This window comes from Leiobunum rupestre, chromosome 8, assembly GCF_980474605.1.
Source record: "Leiobunum rupestre chromosome 8, qqLeiRupe1.1.hap1, whole genome shotgun sequence".
NCBI classification, from domain to species: domain Eukaryota; kingdom Metazoa; phylum Arthropoda; class Arachnida; order Opiliones; family Sclerosomatidae; genus Leiobunum; species Leiobunum rupestre.
The window spans coordinates 6223506-6248644 of record NC_143391.1 but is presented as its reverse complement, the minus strand read 5'-3'; the positions used below and the strand labels follow the sequence as shown (position 1 = coordinate 6248644).

Here is a 25139-nt window from a genome sequence, read left to right as displayed (position 1 = left end):
ACACGTGTACCAGCTGAGCAAATATTTGTCCCACAAAACGAGAGAAAGCAATATTAAGATTTAAGATGGCGCTGGGGTGCCCTGCGAAGTTTGACCGAAACAGATATTTCGAAGTGCTATATCCAGTAGTCATATTATTAATCCAAGATGCTACCATGACCTAAGCTTAGGCTTAGTGAAGTATAACTACGAAGACCTAGGCTTAGTGAAGAAAAACCACTAAGAATATATTGTAGAGCAGGCGCCCCTATAGAAAATCATTTAAATTATCAAGCTTTATTTAAAAAACACATATATGTTTATTTAAATTGGCCTAAAGAATACGAAATATAACCAAATTTGGCCTAAAGAATAGGAAGAAAAATGTGGTTACTCACCTCTTTATTGACCAGAATGCCGCTACGGGGTTATACGAGTTTAACGCTGATCACGTGGGGGCGTGAGAATAGCCTGTTAACTATTCTCACGTCCCCCGTGAGAATAGCCTGATGACTATTTTCACGCCCCCGTGAGAATAGCCTGATGACTATTTTCACGCCCCCCGTGAGAATAGCCTGATGACTATTTTCACGGGGGACGTGAGAATAGCCTGATGACTATTTTCACGGGGGACGTGAGAATAGACACTGCCTTTAGGGCCATCGTCGTTTTTTGCGGGCTGAAGTTAGAACAGAGATTGTAGTTTTTCGATGTTTTTAAAGCATGGAAGATCATTGATAGTTTAAATCAACGATAAATTTAATGGCTAATATGAAGATAGAGTGGTATAAAACTATTGGGAGAGGGCTTCCGAGGGTCTCCGAAATGGAATTTGAGGAAATGTTTTCTAAAATTAGACAGAATATACACTTGATTCCTGTAAGTTTATTGTTTCTTCTAAAGTGATATTCATATGTATTTTTTAAATTTGAAGTATTTTTGAAGCCTCCACCTTGGTTAAAACCTGAACAACGAAATAAGGCAACTGGAAGAGGACGTGGTCGAGGATTAAAAGTAGAGAAATAAAACTTGTTAAATATCACAACATCATTGACATTTGAATTTATTTTAGATTATTTCTCCAAACAACAATCATTCAATAGATATACTAGATAATGCTGAGGTGGAGAGCACGATTAATTCAGACTTCAGAGATGATGAAGTCACTTCAATCAATGTAAATGTTCCTGAAAATAACGAAGCCAAAGACATAAGTAGTGAGACCAAAAATCATCAAAACGCAATTATTCTGGTTGATGAAAAATTGGAAAAAGAAGCAACCGTTTCCAATAAATTTAGTAGTGAAGAAAACTTTTCAAGACCAATTTCTGTCTTTTCTCGGGATTCTGATGATTCCTTGTCTATTACATTGATTGAAAAATCTGATGTACTGAGTAATGACCAGAAAATTTGTTTGGAAAAAACTGATGCAGCTCAAACTAAATTAGCTTCAGAAGAAGAATCTCTCGGTTCACCATTTGAAGTTGTTGATGGAAATATTTTGGAGTCACCTACTATCATATTAGGAGAACTAGAATGCCAAGAAGAAGACCCTATAATTAGCCAAAATGTGTTGGAGAAGAATACGGAAGGCTCAACTTTTTATGAAACCTACAACACATTTAGTACTAATTCTGAAGCCACAATTGAAACAAAACACTATGAAGAAACTAATAATGATAGTGTTGCCGAATGTTCTGGATTTCAACAAGATTCCTTTCTGTTTAGCAAAGTTGAAAATACTACTGCAACAAACATTAGTCATCTACCCTCAAAACAAGATGCAATCGATTTAAAATTTAATATTAAAGTTTCAGAAATTGCTAGTGCTTTAGAACCAATAGATATCCAATCAGATCCAAAAGTACTATTAGAAAGTATAGATAACAACTTTGCAATATCTCATACAAATAAAGCTGGTGATTTAGATAAACATTGCCAAATAACTCCAATTGAAAGTCCACTGCCAGACTCCTCATCACCTACCTCTGAAGAACCGGATATCTTGGATATGGCAGTTCAAAGGAAGCTTCTATATAAAACGCACCATGATTCTTCCGAAAGTATTAATTTTTCAAGAGGATTTAAAGGAAATATCAAAGGGGTCAAAGTTCCTTCAAATGGCGTTTCATCCAATAGAAATAATAATACTGGAGGAGCTATTCAGAAAGAAAAAAGGTTTAATGGGGCTTCTCACAAAAAAAGTCGAAGCCACGCTAAGAAAGTAAAATCCATACCTGATTCTGGATCTTCAGATGACAAAAATATGTTGGCACAGTCTCGCCAGCCATATTTTGAATGTACCCGCACACCCAGCCCACATCATTTATCTCCCCTAAGCAAATACCGCAGGCCCTTATCAAACCCTAAACTAGATAGTGAAAAGGAGTTTCCTAAACTAGGTAGCGAGGAACCCGTAAATGATTCATCAAAGGCAAGATCTGAAATCAATGATTTTTTGGACAGCAAACCCAGTTTGAAAGATATTGGCTCTATATTGAGGATGGCAAAAAGTAATTCAGCCACCGAATCACATTCGAACAATTCGAGTTCTGACTCTAATGAAGCTACCTCATTTTTGAATCAGTACAAAGTGGTAAGGTTTTTTTAGTGTATAAAAACTATAAATCTGAAATATTATATACAAATTTAAAATTTTTCTAGCCTGTGGTGAAAAAATTGGAACTTCGAAATATAGTTAATGAAAGGTGTAAAGTCAATTTATTTACCTTTTTATCTGAATTTGGCAAAGTGAATAAATTTTCTTTGGAATGTGTCAGAGATAGTTTTACAGCACATGCTCGGTAAATACTTACAAATTTATATTAAAAATTTAGGATTTTTCTTATAGTCCAATTTTTTATATATTCAGGGTCGAATTTCAGACCTCTATGAGATTGGACGATCTAATTTCATCTATTGAAGGGATTTCATCGGCTCAGTTTGATCCCAATTCCTGCGAGCTTGATGAAGCTTGCTCACAAAGTTTGAACATAGAAATTATTGTGCAGGATTGATAAATATTTTTATTGCATAATGTGCCAAAAACTAAGCAATTAATACAATTGCAATTGATACCATCATTTAAGAAAATATAATTTCTAAGATATCTTAAAGACTCTTAAATTACTCGAAAGGCACATTGTGAGGCATATGCTCAAAATCATAATAATCATGTTTAATTGCATCTTCTAAAACCCGTACAACCCTCATTCCCGATTTATCCATCCCCAGTTGCGCACCAATGGCGGATGTAATGACTAATTCCATGTTTTCATAAAAACCTCCCGCATTACGGTGATAATGGCCGCAAAAAATGCCTGTTACTCCTAAATGTCAATTATATAAGCATATTAACTAAAGGTTTAGGTTTTACAGCATTAGTTAACTTACCAAAATCTCGAAATTTTTTAAGCATTTTCATTCTTAACTCTTTTTCTATATTAAAATACTGCTTATCTTCATCTGCAGATTCTAAAAACCATGGAATATGTTGAAATAATACAATGTATTTATATTGCCCTTTAGCGGCTTCAAGTTCGTTATCAAGCCACTTTTCTTGTTCAACAGCCAATTCGATAACCTAAATTAAATTTTATATAAAACGTTTATAACTTAATGATATTTAAAATGTACCTGACTAAAATCTTCATAATATTGGGAATTTAATACAATAAATTTAACACCTCCACACACGAAAGAAAAATAATCATCCCCAAATTTATCCTGAAAATCTTTAATAGTTTCCGGTGTAGGGGTGTTTCCAATATCATGATTACCGCAAATACATATCAAAGGGATTTCAGGGTCCAAATTGTGGAATACTTTCTTGAAATCCCTGATCTGGGCGTCTTTGTGAGGGATACCTGACAAATAAGAGCTTTTTAGATCATGGGATTACTACACTACATTAGGATGTACCTGGGAAGGCATCGACCAAATCACCACAAACAACAAAAAAACGGGGTTTGGGATTCATGCAATTAGCAGCTTCAACAGCCTGACTTGTCAATGCAATTTCTTCTTCCCAACCTGGATCAACCTTTTCTTCAATATAGGTACTTATCATTCCAAACTGTGTATCAGCAGCGTGGATGAAAATGAAAGGTCCGCTCCAAGGTTTCTCTTTCTCTAAACAAACACACGTGTACTGTAAATTTCCGTGGCTAGTTTACTTTAGTAAGGGAAAAATAATATTTTTTGCTAAAATCATCACATTCCTTGGGCAATTCATAACAGGCGCTAAAATTAACTTGACTACTTGAGTTATACCCGCTAACCCTTGGCGAAAAAAAAGCTATTTCTCAAATATTAATAATTGAAAAGAAAGATACCATTGTCAAAAGCAGAAATTGTTCTGTTCCTAGCTTTGATTCTTAATTCTACAACTTCGGAGTTCGACATATTTGAAAACGTATCCCAAATCTTAACGCCCAATAAATTTTAATGGGAGAAGTAGCTTCCGTTCGACAAGACGTCTAAACGCCCAATAAACTCTGAGATAAAATAAAAAGTACGAGGTACTTGAACACTCCGATTGGCCCAGCGATTGGCCGATGAAATTGAGGGAATTTTAAATGTCGAAATTGTCGTACCAAGCTTAATTTCCGCTTCTCCAGCTGACAATTTTTTTATCCTAAATGTATATTATACCAAAGAAAATTGTAAATGTATTTGAAATAGTTTCAGATAGTTATTTTGAAAATAATAGCCGGGTATACTTTCATAAAAAAAGTCGATAAATTATGTCGTCAATTTCTCAGAAGCGATGAAAAACTCGATTCTGACGCGAATATACGTTTTACATTACAATTTATACTAGACACAAGGAAATTTAAACATTTTTTTATTACAAACGTTCTCGCAGCCAAGCCGGGGAACGTCACTTGGGTTACGTAACTTCCCCATCCGGTTTAGTCTCATCTACCCAGTAGGAATATTTTAAAAGCTACCTGTTGAAACGCTCCTATATTCGAGAGAGGTAATCATTTTGGCAGAGCATGAACAGCGTAACAATTGAGGTAGAATCGCGTTTTCTCGCTGAAGAGCGGTAAAACTTTGACTATACATAAGAGAACTGAAAATTCGCTAAAAAAAAATCGCAATTGTATATTAAATTTCAAGGTATTCAGGTAGTCGTTTTAACTTCTGGAAAATTAATAATTTTACACAACTGGCGGAACAAAATCAGCGTTGGTAAGTTGCGTAATTAAATATCTACGAAATTAGGAGGAAAGGATCATTTTGCCGTGCTTGTCAAAATGGGGTCATATTTTATTTAGAGCGTGAACTAAATTTTCATATTTGGAGAATATCATAGTTGAATTTTCGGTCAATAAAAAACAAATGTCGAATCCGGTTACCCTTTAAGTCGAAATTTACAAAAGTTTATTTTTTATCAAAAGTCTGCTGGAATTTCTAGCTAGTAACGTGATTCGCCACTAAAGGTTAAGTATTTATTAACTACTTTAGCTCCAAGAACTAAAATAAAAATATATTTATGTCTAGACACCCAAACGGAAAATGGTCTCAAACTGACAAATTCAGCGATTTAAAGGATTGATATGAAACATTGCAAAATCTTTAGGAAGCTTTCACGAGCTTTAGATAACTTTGCTTAGATACTTTCAAAATATGAAATGGTCAATGTATATTTTAATAGCTACCTATTGCTGCCGTAAAGGTGAAAAATTTCCATTATTTTAACAAGCACTATATAAACTGACTTGCATGTCCTGGCTCTCGGAAATATTACTTCTTGGCGGTTTCCTTGGAGGATGATTTATTGAAGCGTCTATTGCAATAAATTAGGGATGCACCGATATGGGTGCAGCCGATATATCGGCTAATCGTGGCCGATAATATCGGCCGATTTTATCGGCCTAGAATAGCCGATATATCGGCCGATATTAACAAAGTTACCTATCACAATATTATGCTTTTTTGTTTACTCTCGTAACCACCTGTTAAAAAATGATATGATCTATGGCTTTTGGAGTCGAAAAACCACTTATGATTCCTGACCGTTTTGGACGCGAATAATTATTTCCTACAACAGCGATCAACTGGCCTTTTTAAAAGGAAATGTAAGGTTGTGGCAATAAATGTTTTCCATTAATTAGTTAGTTGAGTATCGCCTTTTTTTAAAGTTTTTCCTGAAAATATTTTTCTAATACCAGAAGTATCGGCTAATATCGGCCTCGCTTAAGCCGATATTGGCCGATACCGATATTTGAAAAATTAGCCGATATATCGGCCGATATATCGGTTACCGATATATCGGTGCATCCCTACAATAAATTTAAAAAAATGGGCGCTGAGTGTGGCAAAATATTATTTATGGTGCCAATTTAACCGTTTGGCGCTGAGTGTGTTAAAAAATAGTCCTACATTTTCCAAATTGGGCGTTTAAGGATAAAATTACAGCTAATGGAGGATCACTAAGAATAGCTTTAGCAACTTAAAGCAAGTGGCAATTCCCACTGAAGCTAATCTGGAAAATTTTGTCATTGATACCATTAGTTTCCTAATTCAGCCTCCGGGGGGGAGTACTTATCAAAACCCATTATGTACGATAAACGAAAGGTGGCAAAAAAATTTTGTTAAATTTGAAACAAACTTAAATGTGTTCGTAGATTTTCAAAATGTTTTATATTATAAGACGCATTCATGGTTTTAAATAGGTTAACGTAACTGATAGAAAATATTTTTAGGCACACAATTTCAAATCTGTTTGCACTAATCACTTAAAAAGAACAAAATTATAGAAATACTACTATATGATAATGATGGAGGTAACATTCCTGGATCAATACCTATTTTCGGGCAAAGGCAGTTTTTTCAAATTCATTTGTAAATTTAAAATTAACATCGCCCTCTTTCAAAAAATCCCATATAATTTAACTTAAGTATCGAAAAAGATTTCGAACTCTGTGGTCACATTTAATATTTAATGAAAATTTACCAAAGTTATTAAGCCTACTTTCGTTTATCGTACATAAAGGGTACCGTTTTGAAGCTGAAGGAGGAAACTTAGTGACAAGATTTTCAAGTTTAGCTTTAGTGGGAATTGCCACTTGCTTTGAGCTGCTAAAGCTATTCTTAGTGTTCCACTATTATCAGTACTTTTATCCTTGTATGGTGGCTAAAGGCCCAATTTGGAAAAATTTTGACTATTTTTAACACACTTAATTAGCGCCACTTGAATTTATTGCACTTAATATTTGCATATGTTTCTGCTGTAATGGCCATTTTGACATTCTACGCCATCTGGTGGCCAAACGGTCAAATTGCCACTATAAAAAATATTTTTGTCGCACTCACAAGTCAGAGCCATTGTTTCACCTAGAATCAATATTTCAATTTATTGCATTTTATATTGCAAGTGTTTGGCTTAGAGCAACCATTTTAAATTTTAATGGCCTCTGGTGGCTAAATGCCCAGGCTGGCACTCATAAGACTTTTTTTTTCAAAAACACCGCCATTTTCCCCCTAAAAACCACTCGGAAACCTTTTGCACTCAAAATTGGCATGGAACCTTTCGCACTAAAAAAATGGCATGAAACCTTTTGCACTTAAAAGTGGCATTAAACCCTTAGTGGCTCCTGGATTATCAACACAAAATCAACTATTTCACCATCCAACGCACGGCCCGCAGAAATTACAATAAAAGCAGCCGAGGCTAATTCGCAGAAAACAGAAAAAAAACACCCCACCATTTAGAAAATACATTCTAGGGAAATTTTCCATATCCTAACAGGAATTATTTCTTTAAATTGCCCTTATGTTAGCAACGCATGACTGCACTGATAAAAGCTTTAGCGTGTAGACATTTGAAATGACTCTCGACTGAAGACCGAAAGATAATGATTGTTTATTTTTTTCACTTTTTACCCAATCTCGTACCTCGAAACGAAAGAATGCGAGGATTGTTTAAGTCTTAAAGATAACGCCAAAGAAGCGCAATAGCGAAGACAAGCCTTTACGTTTGTTACCTTCTATTTAAGAAGATATTATTTGTGGGGGACTGTCCTTGTTCCAGTTGAAAGGCATCAGCGAACAGAAGGGCCTCTACTCATTTTTTTACGGATTCAGAACGCTTTTCCCGTTTTTGCGACTCGTTGAAATTCACCTCGTCAGTTTCCTATCTTGTTAAAATATAATCTCTATCAAAAAGGGAAACTTCGGTGATTTTAAATATTTCAATAAACCAAGGTTAAAGATGCATATTCATCATGGAACCACTTTGGTCTGTTAAGGATCAATTGTCAACGGCAAAGTATCACGCTTTACCGGAAGCGGAATGGTCGAGAAAGTTCAGAACGAAGAACAGCACGGCACAGAGCCCGACTCCGATCAAAAAGAACGGGTTCCGGAGGAAATCGAGTCGGAGGATGGAATCACGATTAAAATGGACCACGAGGCTTACGTCAATCCCGTATTCATTAACGACATCGTATTGGTATGCGCTATTTTTATTGAATTTTAGTTTTGGCCTTATCAAAAAATCAGAAAATATTAGTATTAATTTTTCTTAATCTATTTTATTATCTATATACTTCGGCCAGAAATACATGAATAAAAAACACCAACTTTTCGTCCCTAGAAAACGTGTGCGGGGTCCTACTGTAATTCCTTATAAAATTGCACTTGTTCTAACACTTAATTTGTAAAGGTAAAACAATGATTTGGCTCAAAACATGTTCATTTTGCACAGACAATCATTACAATAACATGAGGCGTAAAAACATTTGGGTAGTACCAACTTGTTATCTTTCATGACCTATACACTCGTTTTTTGGGAATTTTGCTGGGCGCGTTCATGTTGAGTTTACCCCCCTTAACCCCCATTCTCCATATCCTGGGACCAAAGACCCGAGCTTAGACCCCCCACCGGTGGTTCCAGGTAATGGCCGACTAGCGGGCGGCCAAAAAGAGGGGTCGAAAAGACCTCAAAAAAGAGTGTATTATTTCAGTGGCAAAATGTACGATTTTGACCACACCAACTCCATTAAAGGTTTTCGAGTGTGCTCTACAACTTACTAATTGAAGCTTTTCATCTACCCCCTAGCGTTCTAAAACTACAAATACTAAAACCGTGACAAATTTCACGATTTTTCTGAAATTCACAAATAACAACGTTCTCCACCGAGAGAGTACATTTCGAAAATTTCACATTTCTAGAAGGTATAGTTTTTGAGAAAAATGCCTGGGCCGATCAAATGAAGACAACCTGTATAGATAATAAAATAGATTAAGAAAAATTAATGCTAATATTTGCTGACTTAAAACTAGAATGCTTTTCTACTTGACTTAGAAAAATGTTTGATAGCAGAAACACAGGATAACCTACGGAAGAGAGGGGAGAAAATTCGAATAACGATAAAAACAATCTTTGTTCTTGAACTAAACTAAATAAGCTAAATACAATCTTAGGTTCAAAGGGTAAATGCTTTTAGATTTTACAAAACGTAACCACAGTCGAAATTATTTGGAGACCATGAATTAATTGGCAGAAACGAAATTATATTTTAATGACATTACGGGTAACGATTTATTAATTTATCAGGTACTATGAAAAGGACTAGTTTTAGAGCTAAAGTTGCTTACTGTTATTGTTTCTTACTAACAAATTAATTTCCTATTAAGGGCGATAATGGCAAGAAATTCCACGCGGATGAATCGATCACACTAACGGAGGGGATGGACGAGATGGCGGAGGGACAACTTCCTGCCAGGATTGAAGAAGATAATAGTTCGCGCGAGGGTAGTGGAGAAGATCACGAAAGAGAAAACAACGATCGCGGGAATAACGTGGTTTCGCGGGCGTTGACCTTCGTGGAAATGTCTGTGGCTGGTTTCTACCGGAAACACCGAACGATCATAAAGAGCGTGCTAACGTTCTGCGGTTTCGTCTTGTACAATATTTATTTGTGTTTCGCCATCCACTTGAAATGGACTGTGACCAAAACTTGGTGCGAAGGCATCAAGTTCCTCGTCCTCATAACCGCCGTCACTTATTTCTTCATCATCTACTACGTGCTCCTGAAAAAATACCTCCTCAAACCGACTCTCAAGGGGCTCTCCGCCCAAACTGGCTTTCTAATGAAAGCGGTGAGGCACCGAAGATTTTCCGTTTCCGTTTGGCTGGCTTTGGGAGTTGCCATTCTTGCCTTTCTCATATACGACTCCATAGACAACAAGTCCAGGTTAATTTCCGCCGGCGGACTGGTCATCATTATCGCTTTCGGATACATTTTCTCCGCCCATCCCAGAAAGGTTACTAAAATACCAACAACGTCTCCACTCGGTTAACATTATAAAGTTTCCTCTCCCGTAGATTATTTGGAGGCACGTTCTGTGGGGACTTCTCTTGCAGTTCCTTCTGGGTCTGGTTGTTCTTCGATGGAAGGTTGGACAAGATTTCTTCGACTGTTTGGGAATCAAGACAAAAGACTTTTTGGGTAAATTTTACAAAACTTTACGTATCTCTTACGTATGAAACTCCATACCAGCCTACAGTTTATTAAATAATATTTTTTTTATAAATATATTACAATAACAATAGATTTCACCGACCAAGGATCAGGTTTCGTGTTCGGTTATTTGGTTACGGGTAAACTTCAAGGACTCCCTGATCAACTGCCCATATTCGCTTTCAAGGTTTGTTTATTCTCGATGTAATGTTCCATCAAACACTAATGAAATTTTTTCACAGGTTTTAAGCACCGTCATTTTTTTTTCTTTCGTGATATCTATTCTGTACTATTACGGAGTTATGCAAATCCTGGTCATGAAAGTCGGCTGGTTCTTGCAATCCACAGTCGGAACCACGGCATGCGAAAGCACCAACGCTGCCGCGAATATTTTCCTAGGAATGGTGAGTTTAACCGTGAATACCTTCCATTTGACATTCGCAATACTGTCCAGAAATCACGACGTTTAAAAAAAAAGGTTAATTTACGTAGCAAGGTGAAATTTATAGTTTATTCTATGATTTATAGACAGAAGCTCCGCTAATGATCAAACCTTATTTGGCATCCATGACGAAATCAGAACTTCACGCCGTCATGACGGGTGGTTTCGCTACAGTGGCTGGTTCGGTGTTGGCAGCCTACATTAATTTTGGAGTACTCCAAATAATCTATACCAAATACCATTCTTGCAAATACTAATGGGAAAATATTCTCACAGGTCAATCCTAGTCATTTGCTGTCAGCATCAGTCATGTCGGCTCCCGCTGCTTTAGGTTTCGCCAAGTTGTTTTATCCGGAAACCGAAGTCAGTAAAACCAAAAGCGAAGACATCGCCGTCGAGAAGGGGTCTGTACCTATGTTATCGTTGTACACGCTTTCTACTTCTCTTAATATTTACATTTACGTCTTTTAGGGTTGAGAGAAACGCGATTGAGGCCGCAGCCAACGGAGCGGCATCCGCTGTGTCCTTGGTGGCCAACATCGCCGCCAATCTGATCGCTTTCTTAGCAGGAGTACACTTTCTCAACTCAAACCTCTCCTGGTTCGGTTCGCTAGTTGGCTGGGATTTCTTAACATTCGAGGTACTGCTCCATGGTTTAAATCTCTGCAAATGTAATATCACCTTTCGACTTGTATAGTGGATCTTATCGGAAGTGTTTCGACCTCTGGCTTTTATCATGGGAGTCCCGTGGGTGGAATGTAAACAGGTGGGAAAACTTATCGGCCTCAAGACCATCGTCAACGAGTTCGTTGCTTATCAGGAACTAGCCGTTATGCAAAAACATGGAGAATTGTCGGTCGGTATTTGTGAAGATTTTAACTTATTCCCGAATGTCTATAATGATTACGAAATTCATCCTTGAAATAGCCCCGTTCGGAGGCTATATCCGTTTTTGCTCTCTGCGGCTTTTCCAACATCGGATCCATCGGAATTATGTTGGGCGCGCTGACCACGCTCGCCCCTTCGCGAAAAAGTGACATGGCCAGCGTGGCAGTCAGGGCCATGATCGCCGGGAGCGCCGCTTGCTTTACGACTGCCTGCATCGCGGGTAATTGATCTTTGTGAGGTTCACGATACTTAAGCTAAAACATTTCACATCTTTGCAGGAACTCTTATAGACGAAGCTATTCACCAGGTGACACCATCGGCACCGATGCAAATTTTACCCTTAACGTAAAGAATTACGCTTTATAGGAGATTAAAATATGTAAATAATATTGAACAGATTAACGGAATATGTGCTGTACCTGGTTTTATATATTACGCTATAAGGATATAATAAAAAGCAAATTTAGTATTTTTCATTTATAAATAAAGTGTGTAAAATGTCTTTGGAAAATATGTGCGGCGAATCACGTATATTCACTACATCACTAAGAACGTTATACACGCAGTCTCGGTAAAAAAAAAGTTGATTCAAATTATCCGTAAACATCTCGAGGGCAACAAAAAATATTTCGCCTACTAATTCGATATTCACGTTGGCGAACCGTTCTTTGAATACCGATAACGGAAAAAAACGTGAACACGCACAAATTAAACAAGGGAGAATGACTGGTATTTCTACTTTTATTACAAATGTTGGGGGCCAAAAATAGAAAGTAAGGCCCAATTTCCATATTCACCGGCGAGAACAACGAGCTACAACTACATTAAGGGTCCCCCAGATTCCACTCGCAACGTTATTGGACTCATTTCTACACCATTATCAATTCATTTTCAAGTTCAAAAAATGATGATGCTAACCAACATTGCCAATTTAGGTATCAGTCTTCCTAGTTCGAAGCATCTTTAGCACGACATCACGTGAGTTGCTTTCTTATTTCAGGCAGTCTGTTAAAATACCATCGAAAATTACTGTTTAATTTCATTATGTACTCTCGCTCGCCTATATCAAATATTTGAACACTTCGATTCCAAACGCGTATTTTTTCGTGAAATCTGTACCCTTTATTCTCAAATAATTTTAGCCAAGAACCGATTTTTACAAACCCGCCATATTTGCCAATTCAACGTCATTGAATATATCACCTGGTTAGTTGAGCAACTTTGCTACTACAACGGAAAATTCATTTCGACACGACCATGACCGAAGACAGATATTCTTCGATGATTGAAGATAGGCCGCGGTACAATCAAACATTATATTTACTTATAGTTATTTACCTAGTTAGTAATAAACACGCGGCTCTTATCGACTTTGGATGGAAAATTCTAAAAATAAATTAAATGAGGAGGTTGGTTAAGAAAACTAATCTTATCGAAAACTCGTAAATTTGGGGGATCAGAAACGAAAAAAAGGAACCTTTCGTTATGATTTGTTAATACTGGATTTAACACACAATAACAATAAATGGTGGTGTGGTAATGTAAGCTGTTATGGTTATGAAAGATGTTATTCACGTCTTGCGAAGTATTTGGTCCAATTTGTTCCGCAGGCCATTAATCGTGCTACGTCAGGACAAATGGAAAATTGAAAACGTTCGTCACTATATACTCAATTGCCACCATCGAAATGGAAAATATCGGTAAAATTTTGATAAATAAGATATTAATTAATTATTAATTATTATTAATTATTAATTATTAAAATTTATCTTTCCAAATAAGACATCAATATTTAGTTGTGGAACTTAGAATTTGATTAGTTGAAGTTTCTGTTAATCAGTGTACTTGCTTATCTCAATTCTGGTAAATAGAGTCAACCACGTATTATTTAAACGTGATTTATCTATTTACATTTTCCGTTTGGTTAAGTGTAAAAGTTTGATGCTAGTTACCAGTACGGCTACGCCGGCTACCGTTACAGCATTTAAGATGATGATAACTACATTATAGTAACATAACTTAGACGGATAAGTTTCGTATTTCAGATGATGGCAACCTCAGATGACACAAAAAAGTACAGCGTTAATGACACAATACCCTCAGATATCGTAAGTTAATTTCGTTTCATGTCGGGTACAAACGAGTCTTTGATTAACGCGCCCATGATATTGGTGCAGGAGTCAGGCGAGAAACGACGAGGATCAATATACTTTGTGAATGCGAAGGGGAGTTACTCATCTTGTCCGATCATCTGTGCACAACTGGTTTACACGTATTTCGACAAACGCCGCATCGTCAAACTAGTCCTGTTTTTCGGCTCTTTCATCGCCTACAACGCCTACGTGATGGAAGCCGTCCGTGTCAGCTGGAACCAAGAGGACAAAGGAAAAGACGTTCGACTCCTGGTCGCGCTGACGTTCATTGCCTACGCTACCATTCTCTACTACACTCTGTTGAGGAAACGAGTCCTAAGGGCAACCTGGAGTACGCTCAAAAAGAAATTCGGGGTGGCTGAGTATCTAAACGTGCAGACGGACATAACACCATTCCTGGGAAAGTAGGGCCTCGATTCGCTATTTGATCTTTGCGATATACTTATACATTTGGTATCTCATTGTCATAGTTTGACCTGGTGCGCGCTATACGGGATACTGTTGGGGTTCCTGGTATTCGACGCCAAAGGGCAAAATCTGAGGCTGGTCTCTATGGCGGGACTTTTATGTATCGTAATATTCGGCTATATCTTTTCCTTCAATCGCAGCAAAGTAGATATGACTTCTTTCTAGAACATCGGTCGTAATGTTCTTCACTGATTAGAGTACTTTTATAGATAAAATGGCACCCAGTCATATGGGGAATTTTCATTCAGTACCTAATCGGGCTTCTGACTTTAAGGTGGCCTTTCGGCCAAGAAGTGTTAAATTTGGTCGACCTCAAGGTAGTGGAATTCCTGGGATTCGTGGATTATGGTTCTTCAGCCGTATACGGGTACTTGGTCAGTGGAGAACTAATTGACCAACTTGAAACCTGCGATTACATCTTTATATATAAGGTAAATGGTATTCCAACTTCCACGTCATCACTACACGGGGAATTTAAAAAAACAGTCATTGATTCTCTTTTACGAAACTAGAATCTCAGTGTAATTCTGTTGGTCAGTACGTTTGTATCTATTCTTTACCATTATGGGATCATGCAAAATGTAATTATGAAGGTTGGATGGTTACTGGAAAAAACCATGAAAACCACTTGTTGCGAAAGCATGGCCGCTGCTGCTAACATCATATTGACAAGTAAAAATAATTATAATCAGGATTTAGCTAGGTTTCCAAAGGTATTTGGGATATATGTAAAAGCAAGCTTCTACCGATGAGTGTCAGTGATACTTTACAAACATCCATAGACGAAGTTCGAAGAACCGCTCGATCTCAGCTTTTTTAAGATTTCAAGCGCTCTTGGAAACCTAGCTTGATATTTATAATGGTATTGTAGATGTTGAGCTATAAATGCACGCGTTGGTCATTTTTCGAATCATTAGTGCCAGAAGCGTGTTTAACCATCAAGCCGTACATGGGTATCATGACCATGTCGGAAATTCACGCCGTTCTGACCGGCGGATTTTCCACCATTGCCTGTAACGTTTTTGTAGCTTACATTCGACTCGGGGTAAGAAAGAAAATGAAAAAATAATGGACCAGGTCAATAAATTTGTCTAAACCACAATTACAGACTCGAGCTAATTATCTCATGATCGCATCGATCTTGTCAGCGCCGGCCTCTCTGGCGTTCTCTAAGATATTCTACCCGGAAACAGAGCGGAGTAAGACACGTTTCTGGAACATCGTAGTGTACAAAGGGTAAATTGTCATTATGTTTTATTACGAGTTAATATCCCCGGAAAAACGTATATAATAATGACTTCTAGAGAAACCACTTCTTTCATCGACGCCATGGTGACGGGAGCCACTCGTGGAATGGCTCTCATTCTCAAACTATCTGGAAATCTCATTGGATTTATCTCTTTCATCAGCTTCATTAACTTTTTACCAGGATGGTTTGGTAGTCTGGTGGGGCTAGAGTTTCTTTCAACTAAAGTAAGTTAAGTTCCTCCAGCGCAGGAATAACTCAACAGTCTTTCATATAATTTTGTTTTACACTCAGTGGCTCTTGTCTAAAATCTTTTGGCCAGTGGCTTATTTGACTGGAGTCAGAAAAAAAGACTGTAATCCAGTAGCATGGTTAATCGCCGTCAACGCTTTGTTCACTAACATGGCCGGCTACAAAATCATGGGTGATATGAAGAACGCTAAAATATTGGATGTAGGTCCCCATTAAATAATAATACCACGTCTACGGCCACTTTTTCACTTTTCCAAAACACTTCAGCCTCGTTCCGAGATGATAGCGACGTTTTCCATTTGCGGATTCTGTAATCTGTCCTCTATCGGATTGGCTTACGCAACCTTAGATACCCTAGTTCCTGAACGAATCTCAGAGTTCTCGACTATGATCACACGAGCTTTGGTCGGAGGAATGTGTTCTTGTTTAATGACAGCCTGCGTCGCGGGTAAGTTGGCATCGTTGAACCAAAGATAAAATAGACCTCGTACGTGAGATTTTTATTATCTTTGTTTGAACCCATTATCCTCGGCTAAAGTCTAACCACCCAATCTTTTCAAGGTTCTTTAATTGAGGATATAGATGTTTCGCTACCGGATATTATTTTCAATGAAACGTCTCACAACATACACCCCGGAATAATAGGGATGTGAAAATTTCATAACATCATCCGGAGCTATCAATATTATCAAAAGTTCATAGGGCGTTTTTCAAAACAACTCACACTAGCCATGGGAAAGTGCTCTTTCTATCGCTCCCGGGGTCAACATTTTTGTCCCCTTTGTCGTATAAATACACCAAAAGCCAAGGCAAAAAAGATTCAATTCAAGAGATCATAAAATTATTTTTCTAAATTAATTATAATTTTATTTATAACAATTAACGAGTAACGAAACAAATTTTGTAAAGCACTATCTAATGAACCAAAACGCTTAAATGAAAGATGAATCGGCGGTACTTCCTGGCAGTGGCGTAGCTAGGGGGGGCGGGGGCGGTCCACCCCGGGTACCAACCGTTTGGGCGTGATTTGGGGGTGACACCCGACCGTGAAAAAAACTTACACAAACTAGACACTAGTAAGTAGCGCACCATTATATCCGCCCCGGGTGTCACCCATGCTAGCTACGCCACTGCTTCCTGGTAGGTTCATTTCCCAAGTGTACCGCATCTATTTCTTCTCATCAGGGTGCTTATGACTTTGGTCGGACTGCACTTCTTTTCATTTAAAATAAGCATAAAATCAAACGCATTATTAGGGAAGATTATATTCGCCAAAAATATGAAAGGACACAGAAGAAAGCGGCCAATATTGAAACATTTTGAGGGCCACAAAAATATTAGTGGTTATTATCTATAAACCACAATTATTTTGACTAAGAGAAATTGCAAAAAAACAAATATGTTGTTTGCTCACATAAATTGGCATTAGCTGTCAGTCGCGCTGTTAGTTATAGTAACGGAAATATATAATCAATCGTTAGGGGGATCAAAATAGAGTATGGGGACTTCGCTATTACTAAATCCATTTGGGCAGTTGGGGTGTAAAGACTTTGGACATTGGATTTCCATCGCATCCGTTAGGGATATAAATAAATGTGATTCTTTGATAGATATGGGAATAATAGACATTGACTGTCGTTTGCTCTGTTAGTGATAAGAAGGTAATTGGTACATCAATCGTTAGGTGCCCCAATAAGCGATATCGAGCACTAGAAGCGTGGCTAAATGTACGAAAGCTAAGTAGAACGAGACTTTTTGTACGAAGTCCTAGGGACTTTTGATATTACCAGTTACTATTGTACAAAACATTTTACAAATTATACAATAAAGAGGCTTTTCTCTCTCTCTCTCTCTCTCTCTCTCTCTCTCTCTCTCTCTCTCTCTCTCTCTCTCTCTCTCTCTCTCTCTCTTTACAAACCGGTGTTTGATTTAAGTACTAAGTCCCTATGCAATGTTGGAAAAGAGTTGACGTAAAATGAAACTAAGGCAAATAATTAAAATCTTGATTCACTTTATTAAAATTAATCGAGCGTGCTGGACGCCAATAGCTGGAATTGAAATTCACCTTGACGGACGAATTTCGATTAAATCCCGCTATTTCGATTTTAGAGAACAAAAGGATTCGTTGTTTACAGGAATTAAAAATAGAACGCTCCAAATAATGTTTCGGGAATGAAAATGTCAAATATTACGACAGTCATTTCCGAGACACAAGTAATGGAGATACCACGTTGCATAACGCTTATACAAAAAATTAAGAATCATGAATATTTATATTGAAAAAAATGACGATGTGGGCGGGGATGAACCAGGAATTGAGGGCAGACGAAGAATTTCCAATTCGGTGGCCATTCCAAACGGAATTCCACGTAATAAAGTAATGGCGAAACGAACAAACTGCGAAACGTACGAGGATGAAGACAGCCCCGAGACGATAATCAATGGCTGCGAACAAGTGGGAACACCAGAATTGGGAGAAAAACCGGGAGTGTCCTTATCCGTCCGATTCAACGGGACTGTCGAGGAACGAGAGGACCGATATTTTTTCGCGGACGACTCTTACAAATTCGACAACGACGAAGATATCGCCCATTTCGAAGACCCCAACATTTACAACAATTTCGACGGATGCGTACATTCAGTAAGGGAAAATAATTTATTTGTGTAACGTGGGAATAGTGTAACGTTAGGTACTTCATTAGGGCGAACGTAAAGCGTCAATCTACGTGGTGAGCAACCGAATCACGCGAAGAAAAAGCATCTTCCAAAGAAAAACCTGCGGAACTCTTCGGTCGTACTGTTCCCTGATCCGACATTTCATCGGCGGCTTAAGCGAGAGGAACACCAAGCGCTTTTTCTACGTCTTGCTGTTCTTGTTGTACAACGCCTTCTTGTGTTATTCCATATCCTTCAAATGGGGAGTTGGACTTCCGGATCAGGGCATTCGCTTGCTGGTTTTCGTCACCCTCATGGTCTACGCCATCGTGCTGTATTACAGCGCCTGTCGAAAGAGGATCCTGCGGCCGGTTTTAAGGAAACTGAAACGCTCCCACAAAAGGGCCAAAGAAAGCCTTTGGTACTACTATCTGGGAATGTACGATAAAGACTGATCACAAAGGTATATATCATAAAGTTGAGAATACATAAATCCTTTTTCCACAGAGCTTTCTGGGCATCTATTTACACGTGTCTGGCGGTTTTTTTAATCATCGATACCGCGGGAAACCGAATTAGACTAATGTCCGCCGGAGGTGTCGTCGTCGTCCTCATATTTGGCTACGTCTTCTCAGCCGACAGAACTAAGGTACGGTTTTGAAAGTGACCTTGTATACGCGGACTTAAAAGCGTCATTGCAGGTGCGATGGAGACCCGTTTTATGGGGAGTCGCTCTGCAGTACGTTTTTGGCCTGTTATTCGTAAGATCAACATTCGGCCGTAGCATTTTGGAAGTGTTAGAGGAGCAGATTACCATCTTCCTTCGCAACACCGATTACGGAACGCAAGCCCTCTTTGCCTATTTGGTTACCGGGGATATCAGCGATAACGGGCCCAAACAGCACATATTCGCTTTCCAGGTACAACCATATTTAATGGCCTTAATAATTCTCAAGATATAACGAGTGTTTTTGTTTTAGACTTTAACGTCTATCATCTTCATAAATATGTTCATAAGCGTATTCTACCACTTTGGGATCATGCAGATTGTCGTAAACAAGATAGGTTGGTTTCTGGAGATGATCATGGGCACCAGCGTTTGCGAGTCCATGGCGGTTGCCTGCTCAATCGCTCTTAGTTTGGTACGACCATGTCATAGATGGAATCAGGAATATATGTATACATTTAAAATGACTAAGGGTTAATGACCACCATGCTGCGAATGTGTCTGGATAAATAATAATAACCACCTTACGCCTAAGTCATCAAGCGACTATAAACTACACCCGTTTCTATGATAATAATCAGAGCCAAAATAGTCTTACTTGGACATTCCAAGTGTATACCTATATAGTTTCCAAATAATCTATGAACAAGTTGTAAAACGCGTTGTAAAAAGCTATGTATTTTATATTTCGTAGCCTATGGCTTGTTTGACCATCAAACCATACTTGGACGACATGACTTTATCGGAGTTACACGCGGTTTTGGCAGCGGGATTCGCCAACGTCCCGGGGAGCGTTCAAGGGGCTTACATGCAACAGGGCGTAAGATAACCTTCAAATACTTAAAGGGCAACAAGAGTGGCGAGGGGAAACCTAAATGGCTAAAAGGGGAAAACGTGGCTGATTTCAAAGAAAGTCGGCTTGTGGCGCTGCCGTACAACGCCAAAGGAACTAGTCACCCGTCGAAGCTGTATAAGCTCTCGCACGGCATTATGATGGGACTATCGGTGATATAGGCTGATACAATATCCTAAGTGCACTGGTATATAAATTCCTCGATAAATTCTGACCCAATGTCTCGGTGCAGGTTGAGTAGGTTCTGCCATGTAGATTTCCCCAAGTCACATTTGTTTCCTTTTAAAGGGCAACGCAAGTGGCCATGTAGGGGGGCGCTTCATTCGGAACTATGTTTTCTTCTACAAGTCGTAAGTTGGTTTTCCAAGGAGGATTTTATACCGCACGGAAACCTTATTCTCTTTCGTATAGCCACGTAGTGAAATTTCGATCTCATTCGCGAATTTTTCGATTTTTTAGCTCAACACCAACGAACCGAGGATTTTAGGCTTAGCTTAATTTGTTTATTATGGAGAAAAGAACTGGGTTAGTTTCCGAGAGTTTGACGTTGATATTTTCGATTTAACAATGTTTTGGAAAAAATTATTGGTCAATTGAATATTTTCAATTGGCCAATAATTGGACGCGGCATGGGCCAAATAATGATAAATCCAGGACATGACTCTATGCGAAAAGCCCGTCCAACAGCGCTAACACCCGACCACTATTGCCCCCTATTGAGAAAAATGCGCGATCGCAGACCTACGTCATTTTGGGGGCAAATTTTTTAGGGTTAGTTTTCAAAAATAATACAAATAATACACGTGGTCGTCGTAGTAAATATCCTGGAATATTTATTCATAGTTATCATATCTAGTGTGGTTATTAATGTAAGTACTTTTTTTTTACGTACTAGGTTCATAATTAGTATAATATATATAATTATATAATATTAAACATATACTTTCCTAGAATCGTTAACATTAATCTAAAAATGAGGGGCCAATATGGCAGGATTTTCGAATTACAACCGCCACTTATTTCCGAATTTCGACTTAGTCAACACAAGATGGCGTTCGGGAAACCGGAAATTTCTGCTTGATTTTGCTCCCAATTTTTTTTATTTGCACCTAAAATGGCCGCCCGTTACTTTTGGTGGACGACCGATTTAGTACGTATGAAGGTACCAGAGTCATGTCCTGGATTTATCATTATTTGGCCCATGGACGCGGTATATCTCTGCCACTAGCCTGACACACTTGGCACTATATACAGTGTCCCTTAACAATTTCCAAATCATTATACCCAGAAAGAATATATATCTTTGTTTTATAACATTTGTATAAAGGATCCGATTTGTTGGTAACCTCGAAAATAAATTTGGCAAAAATGGTTCTGCTTTTTTTACAGAGGGAAAGGCTATGGCAGATAGCGCAAGCGCAGTCGTTCTTTTTATCTATAAGATAACTTACCCTCTGCATGGCCACTTGCGTTGCCCTTTAATAAATGCAAAATTAACGTATTTTCCCGGTAGATTGATGCAGTCGACATGATTTCGGCATCTTTATTGTCAGTTAGCGGTTGTTTCGCCTTTGCCAAGCTGTTCTATCCGCCGATCTGTCGAAGCAAAACCAGAATATGGAATATCGGAGTTTACAAGGGGTAATTGTTGCCTTACGCTACCAGACAAATTCGGGCTTACAGGGGCTCCAAAGTTCGGTGGCAAAATGTGTGTAAAGTCAGTCAAGTGCGAAATTTACGGTTGACTCTGCCCGCCTCTCTGCCAAGGCCGAGTGAGGGGGGGGGGGGAGAAAAGCATGCTCAATTTTCTTTTTTTTTTGCCACCGAACTTTGGAGCCCCTTTAATAGGGACTTGGCAGCATGACGTAGATCAATATTCCACCCATGCTTTTCCCAAAGGGAAAAAAAGAATACCAGCATGGCGGCCATTGTCAAAGGTACGGCGTGGTCATGCTGACTAGTCCCTATAGACGCTTAAACGGACACACCGGCGTTGGAATTTCACCCGTTTGTTTCCTGTATGTGATTGGTCGTATCTGCTACCATGTGGTAAAACCGGGATGAATTTTTTCAAACGCCGGTGTGGCCCTTTAAATAAAACCTGCTCGGCGATTTGAATAGAAGTAGTAATACAGGGAGCCAGGTCATATTTGTAAAAGCGTATTATTTTAAAGCACGCACTGCTTAAAGGGATCCCTCACTCACAACAGGGGAAGGCATAGGGGTAAAAATAAAACTGGTTTTGAAGCACACTGCAAGTCTGGATTTTATGTTACCCCTATGCCTCCCCCTGTTGTCAGTGATGGATCCCTTTAATATTTCAATATAGAAGGGCTCGTTCAATTTCACAAGTGCCAGCTGAAAGAAAAATGCTTGCGCTATAAACTTTACTACTTTAGGCTCAAATAAAACTAGTATAAACACGTGACTATTTTATTTCGTGACTCGCGCATGCGCGTAGGGGAGAAAAGAAAAAGAAGGAGACAATTGAAGCTCCTATTTCGTGATTGCTTTCAGTGAATGCAATTCAATGCTGGAAGCTATCGTGGTCGGTGCCGGCGAGGGTGCCCACTTATTAACCCGAATTTGCGCCACTATCGTCGCCTTTGGAAGTTTTATAAGTTTCGTCAACAACATACCGACTTGGTTAGGCTCCTTGATCGGCGCGGATAACTTATCATTGAAGGTAAGGCTCGAGCCCCGTAAGCTCATCTCATACTACGGCAAAAGGTTAACGTACGAAACAAACCTAGTGGATCCTTTCCAAACTGTTTCTTCCATTGGCTTATATTATGGGAGTTGAACCCCAAGACTGTAGCGCCGTTGCGTGGTTAGTGGGAGTCAATATCATTTTCTCCAATACTTCAGCCATCCGTATTTTGATGGATTTTCAGAGGAAAAGCGTCATTTCGGTAGGTTTTCAAAAGCAGCCTACAATTACAATTTAAATAGACTTGGAAAAATAATTCCCCTCTCAGCACCGGTCGGCGGTCATCGCAACTTACGCCATTTGTGGATATTACAACATATCCTCTCTGGGAATGGCCTTGGGAACACTGGGATCTTTGATACCCCAACGAAAATCCGAACTGTCGTCCATCGTTCTTCGATCTCTCATTTCCGGTGCCGCCATTTGCTTCATGACAGCTTGCGTCGCAGGTATAACGCCATCTGTCCTTCACTCATGAAACCATAAATTAAACTGACCGTGCTCTGCTATCAAGGTTCACTTACCATCAAGGAAAAGGGCGGAACACGACAGAAGTTCGAGCCGGACGGCAAGACACTCGCCTATTTCTTCTAAAGTAGAGGTGTTGTTTTAAAATTAATTGACCCCAAGCCTTAGAAAAGCGATTAGTCCAGGCCAGTGCCAGCGGGAGGAGTCAGACTTTGTAACATTACGGAGGGGTGAAAATTAAGTACAGTCAAAGCAAGGCCAAAAAAGGATGGCTTAACACTGAAACCTCATATCTGCCTACGCTACTGGCATGCAGTTATTCTCAATGCTAGTATAATAACAGTGGCCAAAATCGTATAATATTTATGTTAGAGAGAAGGATCCATCTCCTTCTAAAGACTTACTTTGGGCCAAAACATCGCCTTCGTCATATACCCCTCACAATATCCGCCATCCGCGCTCACTTAAGAGGGACTGTAGGTGGTGATTTTGTAAAATTCCTCCGCAGTTGTTACAATCATCCTACTGGATTCTGCTAGAGCTTTCTCCATTTTGAGAAGGTTGTTTTTCATATTTTAATTATATACATATGATTGTATGATGTATCGGGTAATATTTTCGAAAATAAGTCTTTTTAAAATTATGAAGCGAAATAACGATATCCTAATATTGTATTATTATTCAATTTATAATATTCCTATATTTTCAAAAATGTTCTATTCACGTGGCTATATACAAAAATATACCTTATAATAAGTGGTTCTTTTCATACTGTAAAATTTCAACTTATATATTCTGTTTCGGAGAATATTCGTCCATACAGTACATGGCCGCCACATGGGAGATTGTAAGGGGGGGGGGGTGGAATACGCTCGTAAAAGAGTGTATACTTTCTACTAACAACCGAGATAACTGTGTTGCCGTTCATAGTTTGTCCAAAATGGCGGCGCCCGTATTTTAGCGCGACACAAAGTCTGCGCTCCCGCTGCTGCTAATAGGTGAAAACTATTCGTAAGTCCGGAACCGTCCAAAGGACCGATTCGGACCAAGCTATGACGTCACCAAAACGTCTGGGCAGTTTAGAACTTGTTGTACGAATAGTCTGAAATTCCATACTAAAAGACCGTATTAACTAGTCGAATTTAAGAGAGCTTAGCCCTGGGTTTTCGATGGTACATGCTTTTGAGTAAGTACTGCTGAAACACGAATCAGTCCCGAAGCCAATAGTCTGCAGTTCAGGAATACTGTTCCCAGGGCCCCTACTTAAATCTTCAAATTTAAATAAAAAATAGGATTATATTTCAAAATATATAGGACTTTACAACTATTTTTTCAAAGTATAGGATTTTATAGGACTATATATTAGTTATTTCATTTACTAACGTTATGAATTTAAAAAATAAAATCTATATTTAGTTAAATAAATCTTTGATTTTCACTTAAAAAATTTTACTATTTTATCATAAAAATATACTAGTAGCTAACCCTGTTAACAATAGACATTTTGGAAAATATAGGATTTTATAGGAATTATAGAACCTCTGGAGGCCCTGCTGTTCCTGAAATAGTGTTATCGGTACACAAAAGAGGATCAACACACACTCAGTTTTTAGTAATGTTTAAATTCATAATTAACTCTTAATTTTTTCATCGCGTACAAATTTAACCAAAAAATTTCACCACTTGCTTCAAAAAAATTAAATAATCCACGTGGACGGATTTGAAAAAATTGTGGGGGGAGGCCTCCATAATTTTGGTGGGGCCTCCAAATGGTTGGCCTACCCATGGGCCAAATAATGATAAATCATTTATCATTATTTGGC

The 25139-nt window shown here is 38.5% G+C and overlaps 5 protein-coding genes across 7 annotated transcripts; 4 read left to right on the top strand and 1 right to left on the bottom strand.

Annotated features, from left to right (window-relative positions):
- Window positions 1-661: 661 nt before the first annotated feature.
- On the top strand, window positions 662-3089 carry LOC149932241 (uncharacterized). The gene is made up of 5 exons (XM_090156915.1): window positions 662-858; window positions 925-993; window positions 1052-2575; window positions 2644-2783; window positions 2852-3089. The coding sequence occupies exons 1-5, from the start codon at window positions 742-744 to the stop codon at window positions 2994-2996; spliced, it is 1995 nt and encodes a 664-aa protein (XP_090013041.1). The 5' UTR covers window positions 662-741; the 3' UTR covers window positions 2997-3089.
- On the bottom strand, window positions 2737-22931 carry LOC149932238 (serine/threonine-protein phosphatase CPPED1-like). Of its 2 annotated transcripts, XM_090156916.1 has the most exons (6): window positions 22888-22931; window positions 21590-21734; window positions 3901-4110; window positions 3616-3845; window positions 3373-3562; window positions 2737-3308 (listed from the first exon to the last, which is right to left on the bottom strand). In XM_090156916.1, the coding sequence occupies exons 2-6, from the start codon at window positions 21666-21668 to the stop codon at window positions 3106-3108; spliced, it is 912 nt and encodes a 303-aa protein (XP_090013042.1). In that variant the 5' UTR covers window positions 21669-21734; window positions 22888-22931; the 3' UTR covers window positions 2737-3105. The 2 variants fall into 2 exon arrangements, with proteins under 2 accessions (XP_090013042.1, XP_090013044.1); XM_090156918.1 differs by lacking the exons at window positions 21590-21734; window positions 22888-22931 and adding an exon at window positions 4314-4450 and having other exon boundaries at window positions 2738-3308.
- LOC149932240 (uncharacterized) lies at window positions 5035-12238 on the top strand. Of its 2 annotated transcripts, XM_090155806.1 has the most exons (13): window positions 5035-5175; window positions 7986-8113; window positions 8194-8440; window positions 9628-10257; window positions 10319-10442; window positions 10547-10641; window positions 10697-10858; window positions 10983-11108; window positions 11173-11300; window positions 11368-11536; window positions 11594-11752; window positions 11824-12004; window positions 12063-12238. In XM_090155806.1, exons 3-13 carry the CDS (start codon window positions 8282-8284, stop codon window positions 12131-12133), a joined length of 2004 nt encoding a protein of 667 aa, XP_090011932.1. In that variant the 5' UTR covers window positions 5035-5175; window positions 7986-8113; window positions 8194-8281; the 3' UTR covers window positions 12134-12238. The 2 variants fall into 2 exon arrangements, with proteins under 2 accessions (XP_090011932.1, XP_090011931.1); XM_090155805.1 differs by having other exon boundaries at window positions 7986-8440.
- Window positions 14777-16119, top strand: LOC149932239 (sodium/nucleoside cotransporter 2-like). The gene is made up of 6 exons (XM_090155251.1): window positions 14777-14836; window positions 14918-15077; window positions 15323-15450; window positions 15514-15641; window positions 15710-15878; window positions 15946-16119. Exons 2-6 carry the CDS (start codon window positions 14978-14980, stop codon window positions 16117-16119), a joined length of 699 nt encoding a protein of 232 aa, XP_090011377.1. The 5' UTR covers window positions 14777-14836; window positions 14918-14977.
- LOC149932237 (uncharacterized) lies at window positions 18254-23960 on the top strand. Its single transcript, XM_090156914.1, has 11 exons — window positions 18254-18544; window positions 18606-18997; window positions 19066-19207; window positions 19260-19478; window positions 19539-19700; window positions 19980-20105; window positions 21652-21779; window positions 22656-22824; window positions 22892-23050; window positions 23117-23297; window positions 23363-23960. Exons 1-11 carry the CDS (start codon window positions 18284-18286, stop codon window positions 23440-23442), a joined length of 2019 nt encoding a protein of 672 aa, XP_090013040.1. The 5' UTR covers window positions 18254-18283; the 3' UTR covers window positions 23443-23960.
- Window positions 23961-25139: the final 1179 nt, after the last annotated feature.

Coding starts and splice junctions, on each gene's coding strand:
- LOC149932240 (XM_090155806.1), top strand. CDS start 8,282: ATGGTCGAGAAAGTTCAGAACGAAGAACAGCACGGCACAGAGCCCGAC. Junction 11,753..11,823: donor AAAAACATGGAGAATTGTCG/GTCGGTATTTGT, acceptor TCCTTGAAATAG/CCCCGTTCGGAGGCTATATC. Junction 12,005..12,062: donor TACGACTGCCTGCATCGCGG/GTAATTGATCTT, acceptor ACATCTTTGCAG/GAACTCTTATAGACGAAGCT.
- LOC149932239 (XM_090155251.1), top strand. CDS start 14,978: ATGCAAAATGTAATTATGAAGGTTGGATGGTTACTGGAAAAAACCATG. Junction 15,451..15,513: donor TAGCTTACATTCGACTCGGG/GTAAGAAAGAAA, acceptor CCACAATTACAG/ACTCGAGCTAATTATCTCAT. Junction 15,642..15,709: donor AACATCGTAGTGTACAAAGG/GTAAATTGTCAT, acceptor AATGACTTCTAG/AGAAACCACTTCTTTCATCG.
- LOC149932241 (XM_090156915.1), top strand. CDS start 742: ATGGCTAATATGAAGATAGAGTGGTATAAAACTATTGGGAGAGGGCTT. Junction 994..1,051: donor GACGTGGTCGAGGATTAAAA/GTAGAGAAATAA, acceptor AATTTATTTTAG/ATTATTTCTCCAAACAACAA. Junction 2,576..2,643: donor TTTTGAATCAGTACAAAGTG/GTAAGGTTTTTT, acceptor AAATTTTTCTAG/CCTGTGGTGAAAAAATTGGA.
- LOC149932238 (XM_090156916.1), bottom strand. CDS start 21,668: ATGTCGACTGCATCAATCTACCGGGAAAATACGTTAATTTTGCATTTA. Junction 4,111..21,589: donor CGCAAGTGGCCATGCAGAGG/GTAAGTTATCTT, acceptor GTGTTTGTTTAG/AGAAAGAGAAACCTTGGAGC. Junction 3,563..3,615: donor ATTATGAAGATTTTAGTCAG/GTACATTTTAAA, acceptor AATTTAATTTAG/GTTATCGAATTGGCTGTTGA.
- LOC149932237 (XM_090156914.1), top strand. CDS start 18,284: ATGGCGAAACGAACAAACTGCGAAACGTACGAGGATGAAGACAGCCCC. Junction 18,545..18,605: donor TCGACGGATGCGTACATTCA/GTAAGGGAAAAT, acceptor GTACTTCATTAG/GGCGAACGTAAAGCGTCAAT. Junction 23,298..23,362: donor CATGACAGCTTGCGTCGCAG/GTATAACGCCAT, acceptor TCTGCTATCAAG/GTTCACTTACCATCAAGGAA.